General features: G+C 38.1%; 1 protein-coding gene and 1 long non-coding RNA gene across 2 annotated transcripts; one reads left to right on the plus strand and one right to left on the minus strand.

Moving 5' to 3' along the window:
• The first annotated feature begins 3,958 nt into the window (after positions 1-3,958).
• LOC132088169 (uncharacterized) lies at positions 3,959-6,032 on the plus strand. Its single transcript, XM_059496295.1, has 9 exons — positions 3,959-4,174; positions 4,401-4,514; positions 4,602-4,709; positions 4,787-4,932; positions 5,013-5,171; positions 5,238-5,344; positions 5,419-5,530; positions 5,604-5,731; positions 5,812-6,032. The coding sequence occupies exons 1-9, from the start codon at positions 4,019-4,021 to the stop codon at positions 6,030-6,032; spliced, it is 1,251 nt and encodes a 416-aa protein (XP_059352278.1). The 5' UTR covers positions 3,959-4,018.
• On the minus strand, positions 4,598-5,610 carry LOC130699287 (uncharacterized). The gene is made up of 3 exons (XR_009003407.2): positions 5,407-5,610; positions 4,810-5,177; positions 4,598-4,703 (listed from the first exon to the last, which is right to left on the minus strand). It is a non-coding gene; the product is annotated as an uncharacterized LOC130699287 (long non-coding RNA).
• Positions 6,033-12,628: the final 6,596 nt, after the last annotated feature.

Consider the following 12,628-nt stretch of genomic DNA (forward strand, 5'->3'; position numbering starts at 1 on the left):
CACAAATTTGTTTGTTTTTTATGTTTAATTCAAAAACTACAATGCCAATTAAAAAATAAACTAGATATTTGTGATTGGCATTCAATTCTGCATCGAATTCATGTGTTTTTAGCCAAATCTGAATTTTGGCCAAAAATGAAAAAGTGGGAAGGCTATAGCCTTCTCACTTTTGTCAAAATCGGCCAAAATGGACATCTCTTGGAATTCGATAAAAACCACAGAGCATAGTCAAAATTGAACGCTTATTCCAATTATGTTAGTGGTTTTCTCGCTAAACCAGCCATTTTCAAAATAAACTAAAAAAATTCGATAAGTCGGGCTTATTTTTGCCGCTCGGCCGCCACAAATTTGTTTGTTTTTTATGTTTAATTCAAAAACTACAATGCCAATTAAAAAATAAACTAGATATTTGTGATTGGCATTCAATTCTGCATCGAATTCATGTGTTTTTAGCCAAATCTGAATTTTGGCCAAAAATGAAAAAGTGGGAAGGCTATAGCCTTCTCACTTTTGTCAAAATCGGCCAAAATGGACATCTCTTGGAATTCGATTAAAACCACAGAGCATAATCAAAATTTAACGTTGAGTTCGATTATGTTAGTGGTTTTCTCGCTAAACCAGCCATTTAAAAATTAACCTAAAAAAATTCGATAAGTCGGGCTTATTTTTGCCGCTCGGCCGCCACAAATTTGTTTGTTTTTTATGTTTAATTCAAAAACTACAATGCCAATTAAAAAATAAACTAGATATTTGTGATTGGCATTCAATTCTGCATCGAATTCATGTGTTTTTAGCCAAATCTGAATTTTGGCCAAAAATGAAAAAGTGGGAAGGCTATAGCCTTCTCACTTTTGTCAAAATCGGCCAAAATGGACATCTCTTGGAATTCGATAAAAACCACAGAGCATAGTCAAAATTGAACGCTTATTCCAATTATGTTAGTGGTTTTCTCGCTAAACCAGCCATTTTCAAAATAAACTAAAAAAATTCGATAAGTCGGGCTTATTTTTGCCGCTCGGCCGCCACAAATTTGTTTGTTTTTTATGTTTAATTCAAAAACTACAATGCCAATTAAAAAATAAACTAGATATTTGTGATTGGCATTCAATTCTGCATCGAATTCATGTGTTTTTAGCCAAATCTGAATTTTGGCCAAAAATGAAAAAGTGGGAAGGCTATAGCCTTCTCACTTTTGTCAAAATCGGCCAAAATGGACATCTCTTGGAATTCGATAAAAACCACAGAGCATAGTCAAAATTGAACGCTTATTCCAATTATGTTAGTGGTTTTCTCGCTAAACCAGCCATTTTCAAAATAAACTAAAAAAATTCGATAAGTCGGGCTTATTTTTGCCGCTCGGCCGCCACAAATTTGTTTGTTTTTTATGTTTAATTCAAAAACTACAATGCCAATTAAAAAATAAACTAGATATTTGTGATTGGCATTCAATTCTGCATCGAATTCATGTGTTTTTAGCCAAATCTGAATTTTGGCCAAAAATGAAAAAGTGGGAAGGCTATAGCCTTCTCACTTTTGTCAAAATCGGCCAAAATGGACATCTCTTGGAATTCGATAAAAACCACAGAGCATAGTCAAAATTGAACGCTTATTCCAATTATGTTAGTGGTTTTCTCGCTAAACCAGCCATTTTCAAAATAAACTAAAAAAATTCGATAAGTCGGGCTTATTTTTGCCGCTCGGCCGCCACAAATTTGTTTGTTTTTTATGTTTAATTCAAAAACTACAATGCCAATTAAAAAATAAACTAGATATTTGTGATTGGCATTCAATTCTGCATCGAATTCATGTGTTTTTAGCCAAATCTGAATTTTGGCCAAAAATGAAAAAGTGGGAAGGCTATAGCCTTCTCACTTTTGTCAAAATCGGCCAAAATGGACATCTCTTGGAATTCGATAAAAACCACAGAGCATAGTCAAAATTGAACGCTTATTCCAATTATGTTAGTGGTTTTCTCGCTAAACCAGCCATTTTCAAAATAAACTAAAAAAATTCGATAAGTCGGGCTTATTTTTGCCGCTCGGCCGCCACAAATTTGTTTGTTTTTTATGTTTAATTCAAAAACTACAATGCCAATTAAAAAATAAACTAGATATTTGTGATTGGCATTCAATTCTGCATCGATTCATGTTTTTTAGCCAAATCTGAATTTTGGCCAAAAATGAAAAAGTTGGCATTCAATTCTGCATCGAATTCATGTGTTTTTAGCCAAATGTTTGTTTTTTATTTCAAAAAAAACTACAATGCCAATTGATTGGCATTCAATTCTGCATCGAATTCATGTGTTTTTAGCCAAATCTGAATTTTGGCCAAAAATGAAAAAGTGGGAAGGCTATAGCCTTCTCACTTTTGTCAAAATCGGCCAAAATGGACATCTCTTGGAATTCGATTAAAACCACAGAGCATAGTCAAAATTGAACGTTGAGTTCGATTATGTTAGTGGTTTTCTCGCTAAACCAGCCATTTTCAAAATAAACTAAAAAAATTCGATAAGTCGGGCTTATTTTTGCCGCTCGGCCGCCACAAATTTGTTTGTTTTTTATGTTTAATTCAAAAACTACAATGCCAATTAAAAAATAAACTAGATATTTGTGATTGGCATTCAATTCTGCATCGAATTCATGTGTTTTTAGCCAAATCTGAATTTTGGCCAAAAATGAAAAAGTGGGAAGGCTATAGCCTTCTCACTTTTGTCAAAATCGGCCAAAATGGACATCTCTTGGAATTCGATAAAAACCACAGAGCATAGTCAAAATTGAACGCTTATTCCAATTATGTTAGTGGTTTTCTCGCTAAACCAGCCATTTTCAAAATGAACTAAAAAAATTCGATAAGTCGGGCTTATTTTTGCCGCTCGGCCGCCACAAATTTGTTTGTTTTTTATGTTTAATTCAAAAACTACAATGCCAATTAAAAAATAAACTAGATATTTGTGATTGGCATTCAATTCTGCATCGAATTCATGTGTTTTTAGCCAAATCTGAATTTTGGCCAAAAATGAAAAAGTGGGAAGGCTATAGCCTTCTCACTTTTGTCAAAATCGGCCAAAATGGACATCTCTTGGAATTCGATAAAAACCGCACGGAATAGTCAAAGTTGAATGCTGATTTCGATTATGTTAGTGGTTTTCTCGCTAAACCAGCCATTTTCAAAATAAACTAAAAAAATTCGATAAGTCGGGCTTATTTTTGCCGCTCGGCCGCCACAAATTTGTTTGTTTTTTATGTTTAATTCAAAAACTACAATGCCAATTAAAAAATAAACTAGATATTTGTGATTGGCATTCAATTCTGCATCGAATTCATGTGTTTTTAGCCAAATCTGAATTTTGGCCAAAAATGAAAAAGTGGGAAGGCTATAGCCTTCTCACTTTTGTCAAAATCGGCCAAAATGGACATCTCTTGGAATTCGATAAAAACCACAGAGCATAATCAAAATTGAACGTTGAGTTCGATTATGTAAGTGGTTTTCTCGCTAAACCAGCCATTTTCAAAATAAAAGAAAAAAAGTGCAAAAACCGTTTTTTATTCCTTTTTGAAAGATCTTTGCTTTCCTCCAAGAATTCGCCCTTTTTTGGTACATGCTTTGCTGCTTGATATAGCTAAGAACAAATACATTAAGCAATCGTTAGTTTAGATTAAATGCAGATCATAATGCGCAAGTACGAAATCGTTCATTTATATGCATGTTACAGATGGTTCCCTGTGTTATTTTCGTCGTTAAAGGCAGGTGATGGAAGAACGCAACATCTTGATTTCCGCCTGACAACGGCGGAGAATGAATGTTCATAAAATTTTGACAGCGTGCGGCACACGTTATCTTTTTTGTAGTGGCTCTGCTTGCACATTGCGAGACGTTCAAAGTGTAAGGGCGAAGACACTGTTATCTTTTCCAATGGTTGTACCAATGATTTATATTCATCGGTATTCCTATAAATTTTGCGTTTTGCAGAGTAACTACAACAGTATACTGAGAGTTACTTCTCAGGGCAGTAGGCAAAATGTTTATCGCAATTTTGACTGTAGGGCTTATTGCCCTGGCGATTAGGTGGATTTTGAAACCGGAACCATCGCCCATATTTGGCATCTATTCTCGCCCAGGGAAATTTTACTATTTGAAATTTGCCGCCTTTTATCTTCTGTTCACTCTCAGAAAGGTAAAAAAATCGAAATGCTTTTCTTCGCTCCAGTAGTTTATCCAAGATTGTATCACGCTACAACAATGTGGCTCTCAACTTGCACGGTCCCATCACCATCACATCCTAAAACCGTCTGTCTTTGCTTAGACAAAATGTCATAAAAATTCGAGTAAAAAAAAAACGGCTGAAATGGGAAACGTACACAAAATGTGCGATTTGATGATATTGTCATGGATTATTATAGTGGCAAAGCAAGCGGGCAAGAGCTGACGAAAATTTGAAAGCCGGCTACGGAATGAAATCTAAAGTCGATATTAGAGACATGGAATCTGTTCAAACGTTATCTGATCATCCAAAGGTAAATTAATTAGATAGTTTTTGTTAGAGAATTTTATTACTGATGGTCATTAAACCATCTTATTGAACGAAAACTGATGTTCCTCAGGCCATTGACGCCGTGTACTTTCAAGGAGGAAACAAAGATGGCGTTTATTTCGTAGCAGCAACAGCGCGAAGGCCTCACCATGTCATCAACGGCTTCGTCTTCCTAAAGGTGAATAAAACAACATTTACTAGCCATCAAAGTTAAAAGTCCATTAATGTAAATATGAAATCTTTTTTAAATCCAAGGTTCCTGGAGAGGGGCTACTTACTAGTCCTAAACTGCCAGATTCCACCCTTTTTGGTACGGAAGATGAATTTGGTGCCGAAGGTTTAAAGTTCGAACCTTTAGAGCCGATGAGGAAGTGGAAAATGCAGTACAAAGGGCAACTCAAGTGTGATATCTCTTCCTATTGATAAATCTCTAAACAACACATGGACTAGTATAGAACACTGGTGCTTATCTCTTGCACAGACGAAGTCAGACTGATGAGCTAGTTGATGTTGAACTCGATGCAATTTGGAGCACAAATTTGAAACAATTTGATTTCGATACCGACATGTCCTCAACAGCCATTTCGCGTGCGATGGCTCGTGAACCTTGGAGCCGTGAATACTTTCAGATGCTCCAAGAGTAAATCTAAAATAATATAAACAACAAAGTATTTCCTTTTACGTTCAAGAAATCATTGCATCACAGGGCCCATCAAACACATTACGAGCAAATGGGAAGAACCAATGGAACAGTAAAAATCGGCGGGAAGTCTTACCCTTTCAACATCGATTCCATGCGAGATCACTCGTATGGTAAGAATCTTCTAAGCCAATGTGTTTTTGTTTTTTTAAATCATCAAAACCATGTCTGTTACCTTCCCAATTAGGCCATAAGCGTGAGTGGAAGTTACTTCACCGCTACGGTTTCCACACAATGACGCTGGAAGATGGCACGCGAATCAATGTTGGGATTGTAAGCCAGCCCTGTACTTCATCGGTGTAAGTTCTGCCGTTGGGTTTCACCACAGTCCACAATAAGACATAGACATCAAAATGCTTACAACAATTACAGGCTGGAGTTGGGCTATGTTTACTTAGCGGACGGTCGGCTGTTCCCGGTCGATGAGTGTGGCTTCAATATCTGGGACATAGGAGAGAATGGCTCACCACCAAAAGACTATCACTTCACGTTCAAAGCAGGTGACATTTCAACAACAGCAACAAAAAAATGCATGTAATCCAATCCCCAAATGATGACATGTCACTTGTGCATATAACAGCCAATCGTTGGTGGAGCGTGCAAGTAAACGTACAGGAAGCGCCCATCTTTCACATTGGATGGGAGTGGGAAGCGAGAATTCACGAGAGAATGTGCACGTTTGAAGTGAACGGCGTTCGAGGTTGGGGTATTTCCGAGTTCATGTACCGAAATATGTCCGGCCGACCAGAGGAATACAACCAAAGGGATCCCGAATGGACGCGAACTATCAATAAAGGTTGACAAAGAAAAGCTTCGACAGTATTCATCTAAACAGAACACACCGGTGTGAATTCATCACACCTTACGCGCCACGCTATGAGAAAATTCCGATTAAAATAAAATTAAAAAAAAAAAAAAGTGTCACTGTCCTTGGTCAATACGATGATCAGTCTAAAAAGAAATCATAACAATAAAATGTTTTTATTATTTCGAAAAAGGAAACGAATAACCCGGCCGATGAAATCTTTTCGTTGTCCAAGTTATTCTCAGTTTGTTCTCCTTCTTCTTCTGTTTGATGGATGAGCCAGCAGGAATGTGAACCCCCCTCCCTCAAACGAACGGGAGGCGTTATGGAAACGATGTGATGTCCCCCGGAGTAACTCGAGCATAGCTTAGACGACGGAGTTGATTTACTGAGCGGCTACCTAAGATTCAGGCTGATCAACCAACGATGGAGAAATCGTTTGAAAAAGAGTGGTGGGGGGAAGACTTCCCTTTCTCGGCTCGTTACAGAGTTGGGACGTCATAGTCACATTCCTCTTTCTTGCACAACGATGCTAGGCGAGATAAAAAAAAAAACGAAGCCGGGATGGTCAACCCCGGCCTTCCCCCCCTACGGGCAGCAAAGCACGGGCATCCTCGCATGGACACGGACAGAAAAGGAGACACACACACATGAGCACGCTTACCGTTCTTTATGGCCGCTTTCGAAAACAAAACAAATACAAAATTATCTTGCTTCAACCAGCAGCATCTGGAAGTCCTTTTTTTTTCGCCTTTCGATTCCGTCTTGTCTACTAATTAGTTTATTCAAGATGTTTCATCATGAGGTCCGCCCGTGACATAAAGGGAAAAAAAAAGCCACGCACATCTTTGATTGCACTTGTGTACGCAAAAAAAAAAAACAAGACGCATCCATAAATCTAGGACCAATCTGCCTTATACGAATTGTTGCTGATGAGCCGAACGATTTGGGCGAAGTTCTCAAGACATATAAACCGGCAGCGATAGAGAAACGAAAATTATAGCCTTTGACTTTCACGAAGTTTTCACTGAATTCTGCTGCCTCCGTTACGACTTACACAAGTCTCAGCCCTGCGGTGATGAATCAAGTAAGAAAAAAAAAAGAAAAAAAAAAAAGAAAGACAATGTAGAGAAACAAAAACAATTATTGGATACGCCATTGTTGATTGGAAATAGCCCGATGTTGATTGGGGGAAAAGCGCTATGCAAATCCATTTTCGTTTTTCCCTCACGATTGGCACAGTGACTTGCCGGATGATCATTTTCTGTTCGGGAATTTCCTAACGGTTGTCTCAACAGGCTGTAGTGAAAAACACGAAATAAAAAGATGACCTATTCCACGTACGTCCATGTTTTTACCAGGAAAAAGGTAGCCGTATAAAAAGATAACAAGCAAAGTGGACTGGAATTGAAGGCGATGTGAAAAGCCGATGGAGAGCGATAAACAAAATATGAAAGGTGAGCGCATTTGCAGCTTCACATTATTCAGGTACAGTTAGTTCTGTTTTTGCCCGATCCGTTATGTGTGATGATGAGTTTCGATAACGCCGAAATCCTTAATTTAGTCATCGTTCGAGAGAGGGCGCCGAGTGGGAAAACGCCCTAGTGGCTGCTGCGACGTGCACATCGTAAGAACAAAACATGTCGGCGATGATGATTTGTGAATCGAGCCGCAGGTTTCAAAAACATTTGGATCAAAGTTTTTCCTCTAAAATAGAAAAAAAAAAAAAACCGACATTGCCACAATAATCTCGAATCATGCTAGCGCTTCTGTTGATGACGAGCCGGCACTTAAATGCATTGTTCTCTGCTTGGTCATCGCCTGCCCTTTATAATTCTTCGTTACCTTCCAAGACATTTCCCCAGTTGAATTTTTGATAAGAGTTTTAAAGAGGGTTGTTGGCTTGCTGCCCGTATCCTTATCTGACTTTGTTATTTTGCGTGTGCCCGAGAAAAACTAATGCACCAGAACTTAACCCAAGAAAAATTTTAAAGGGAGAAAAGAGACAAAAATCCATCAATTCCAATCACACACATCGGGCAAGATAAAGCCTTGAAGTATTCTTTCTAAATATGTAACTTTCTTTCAAAAAGGTGAACTAGCTTAAATGGCCCATCTTTATTGTATTGGAAACGTGAGTGGACTTGCCAGTTGCACTAACGTCGTACTTTGTCTAGGTGTCATCTTGGGCGGGTGGTTACATCGTCAAAGGAATTCCGAACGTTGATTGCTGATACGTTCCCACAATCTTGTATCGGGAAAAGGTGTAATGGGTTTCTGCATTGTTTCGAACTTATTTTCATTGGCCAGCCACATGAATCGAATATTCCCACAGATATTCAACTCGTTTGTAGATAAATACGAAAACTACACGAACAAAGCAATTCGAAATGTTTACATGTCGTTACGCAAGACCAACGCACACACGAAGACGACTGCAGACTAAACGTCATTCTCTGCGATTGACAGCTGAAATTTCAACGTTGCCAAATATTTCAAGTCCAACCGAATTTGAATAAAATGTGAAAGTTATTTTGTTTTTCTTTAAAATTCTTTTTTTTCCCCACGTGTCGCTCTTCTCCCTTGCACTCCTTTTGTATAACATTTGTTAACCTTCACAACTGTACGCAATTTTAAATGAGAAGAATTCCAGTGATGTGATGGAAGCTCGACTCTAGTGTATCAGTCCATTCCTCCTCCTCCTTTTTGAGTTCAGATTTCCAACTACACAAACAAATAAGAATTTTTTTTTTTTTATATAGGTCCTTTTCGAGTTTGGTAGTCTTAAAGTCTTGACCAAAATTTTTATTCATAGCCAAGGAAGTTGACTGCCTCTTTGTTTTGTTTTTTTGTTTTCTCCATCTTTTAGGTAGCAACATATAAATACAATGCACTGATGGTACCATTTGGCTGCTGTCTGTCTCCAAGTTGGCCGGGCTGGGCTAGACAGAGAAGAAATACCCAGTTGCCCTGACTCCGACAGCTCCCATTAATTGTCGGTGCCTATGAGAGTGTGTACAAGAGTCACGAACCACTACCGTTACGTGTTTGGTTCTCGGTCGTCGAAAGTGGTCCGACTCGATGTCCATTGTCACCAGGTAGCGATCCATCGGTCTCTCAAACAAAAACAAAACTGACTCGTTTTTCTCGAGAGACTTCTTCCCTCTTTTTTTCGACTCTTAAGAATACGATAAGTGATTACCGAGAAAACGGTCTTTTGAAACATCAGGACCTTTTGTCCAACCTGAGTTTCCATTACAAACCACACACATCAAACCACAACAAAAGAAAAAAAAAAAAAAAAAAAAAAAAAAAAAAAGAGAACAACAAACCAAACAAATCCAGTCATTGTTTTATCTGTATAATTTATGTATTTTTATCGAAAGCACTTTTTGCCCAAATTTCAGTCAACGGCACACAATTTCTGATTTCGGAAAAGAATCGGGAAAAATGAACGAGGAGCACAGACGCCGGGGGATCAGTTGGCAGGGAAATATCCCGTTCAACCATTCAAAAAGAATTTGGTGGGAGGAGAAAGAAAAATTATTGACAAAGGAAATAGATTTGGGATTTGTCAAAACAACAAAAACAAAACAAAAAATACAGTAAGAGGACGCTACGGAATCATGAAGGTCCGTTGCCCCTGGTTACACACGTTATATCGATAGAATTTTTGTTTTGCTTTTTTGCAGTGGTCGATTTTGATATTCTAAGCGGGAGAGAGAGAGTATACAGTTTTACAGTACACGAGATAGCGAAATAAAAAATAAAACAAAAAAAAAAAAACTTTTGAGGATTTGGGGTAGTAGAACAAACGGACGAGATACGGGGGGAGGAGGAGGAGGTTGTGTGTTTAATTGTTGGAGTGGATTACAAGGGAAATGTGTATGCAGAAGGACAAGAAAAATTGGGCTAGTAACACACACACACTCACACACACACACACACGCGCGCACGCACGCAAATAACGAAAAATGTTCTCTTAATCGGAAGGGGCGAACCAACAATTTAGTTTCTTTTTTTTTCTTCTTTAAATTCATTATCGAAATCAAAATAAATATCTTGACACGGATGTACACCAACAGAAACGTCTAACTTTTAGTCGACTGAACGTCATCCCTCACTCAAATTCCTCCTCCCTTCTAGCGGGATAATAAAAGGGGAGGCAGGAAAAAAAAAATAACGATGAGAGAAAACCGGCTAATAGACAACATACGAGACGCATCACCGCCATATTTTTTTTCCCTTCCGAGTCGAGACTTTGATATCAAAACAAAACGGATATTTGTTTCTTTGTCTTTTTTTTTTGTTGTGTTTTTAAGTTTAGATTTTTTTTAATCAGCCCCCCCCCCCGTGCAAATAGTTTTCTCAATTTTTGCTTCTTTTTTGTTTTTGCTTTTTTTTTTCAATTTTATATGTGATTGTACAGCGAGCTATGGTACAGTTATGTACATTCGAAAAGACAATATCTTGTAAGCCATGTTTCTCATGTCGGTATGTTTTTTTTTACGGCGTGTGTTAAATTTAAACATTTATGTTTCGGTCAGTTACTCTTTTTTTTTTAAAGACTTTTGCCCGTTCCTAGCACGAAAAAAAAATAAAGGTTATCAAACGTTTTTGAGTACTTATATGTTGAATTAAACATAAACTGTACACTATGGACACGCACTCCTGAATAAGGGAGAGAAAAAAAAGTAATAGTGGGGGGGGGGGGGCAGTCATCAAAAAGAAAAAAAAATGAGCTATAAGAGGCAAAAAAAAAAAAATGTCCGTCAAATTTGGAAAACAAATCAATAATATCTTTTTTTTTTTGTTCCAGTCCCGCTACGTGTGTCTGCGTGTGTAGGGGGTGTAGCGGAGAGCATATGGAGAGAGAAATAGTTTTGACTTGGGGTGGGGGGGTGGGGGATGATATCAAGGAGGGACGGGGAAAGAAAAAAGAAATGAGAAGGCAACGTAGTAGAGTCGATGGAACACAAAACTGGTTCCACGTGCGCTTCGTGCGCTGTTGGCACTTTGCGTATCTTCACCATCGTGTTCCCCCTCCCCTCTTTTCTTAAAAAAAAAAAAAAAAAAATCAAAGAAGAGGCGGACTTGATCTGAGAGGAGAAGAAGAACTCTCGTGTTCCTTCAACATTTCTCTTTGGCTATGGATTCTTCGTATTCCATATAAGAGAGACTCGAGACAGGTAGGGGAGAGAAAAAGAGAGAAAAAAAAATTGAATAACAAGAAAACGAGTAGGAGGGAATGGTCTGGAGTGTTGGACAAACTTGAAAAATGATGATTCCAATAGTGTGACACACACAGAGCGAGAGGGACATGAAAGACAAAAAAAAAAAAAAAAAGATGGAAAAAAATAAAACAAAAAGGGCGTATTTATAGGACGCCATTCGACTGTCATCACGCAAGCGGACAAGAAGGCAAATGTTGTTGATGCCGTGCAGGGGAAGGGATGAATGAGATTGAAAAAAGAAAAAAAATATATATATCTAAAATATAGAGCATTTATCCATAGATAGATAGAGTTAGAGAGAGAGAGAGAGAGATCTCGCAAAATGAAATAAGACACACTTTGGATGATCTATAAAATAGTGGAGAGGGAGGAGTGATCACGATTTTACACGACGACACAAACTGCTAACGACGAACGGAATCTCCTTTTTTTTGTGTGTGGTTTTTCTTTTTTTTTTGCTCTTCTTTGCCTTGATTTATATTACATTACATATCGATGTGGGGGAGTAAAGAGAGAGAGAAATAGAGTGGGGCAGTCTATGGCACTTGGGACGAAAGGGGAGGGATCTCTCTCTCGTGTTACGTCACGTTCTCTCTTTCTCTCTTGGAGCACAAAAAAACGCATTCGTAAATGTCATTCAACAACGTCACGGACAAGTCGCCAAAATATTTTCCCTTTCACGCAGACACACACATAAAAAAAAAAAAGCAAAGGATGAAAGAGTGGAGGCATGTATGTGACAGACAATCAGAGAGAGAGGCTTTCCTTGTTACACATTTCTTTTTTTTGGCTTGTCTCTCTTTTGGTCAACTCTTTTTCAAAATCGGGAGAGGGGTTTTCCTTTATTTTTCCGCCCAGCGTGCAGACACGAACTTGAGGGGGGGAAAAGAAATGAAAAGAAGAAAGAAATGTTGTACAACGTTTTCAAAAGGAGGAAAGGTGGTGGTAGGCACCCCATTTTTGTCACACACATATTTTGGTAGAAAATAAGGAATTTGAGTTTGTTTGTTTGTTTTTTTTCAGACCTTTTTAGAGTTTTCCATTTAAAAAAAAAAAGGAGATTCCACCTCGTTTTTTGTTGTTGTTGGACTGTTACGGTGTGTGAACAGTTAAAACAAACTGACGTACACGAAAATAAAAGGTAGAATTATGTCACGAACTGGTCCCGTTCAACCTTCTTTTCTGTATCAATCTTTCATTTTTTCTGTGAATGTTTTATGATTTTGTCAAATTTCGGGGGTTGATCTCTTTCCTCATTCTAATTTTGGTCTCCAATTTCTGTTTGTTGTTGCCTAATTTTGGTCACATTTCTTCCCCTCCATTGTTTCCCGTTCCTTTTAACGTCGAGTTGGATGTTT

The sequence above is a fragment of the Daphnia carinata genome, chromosome 7 (genome assembly GCF_022539665.2).
Source record: "Daphnia carinata strain CSIRO-1 chromosome 7, CSIRO_AGI_Dcar_HiC_V3, whole genome shotgun sequence".
NCBI classification, from domain to species: Eukaryota; Metazoa; Arthropoda; class Branchiopoda; order Diplostraca; family Daphniidae; genus Daphnia; species Daphnia carinata.

Excerpts from the sequence above, each read along its gene's own strand:
- LOC132088169 (XM_059496295.1), top strand. The coding sequence starts at position 4,019 with ATGTTTATCGCAATTTTGACTGTAGGGCTTATTGCCCTGGCGATTAGG. Across the intron at positions 4,933-5,012 it reads CAGTACAAAGGGCAACTCAA|ACGAAGTCAGACTGATGAGC; the intron begins GTGTGATATCTC and ends TCTCTTGCACAG. Across the intron at positions 5,345-5,418 it reads CATGCGAGATCACTCGTATG|GCCATAAGCGTGAGTGGAAG; the intron begins GTAAGAATCTTC and ends CTTCCCAATTAG.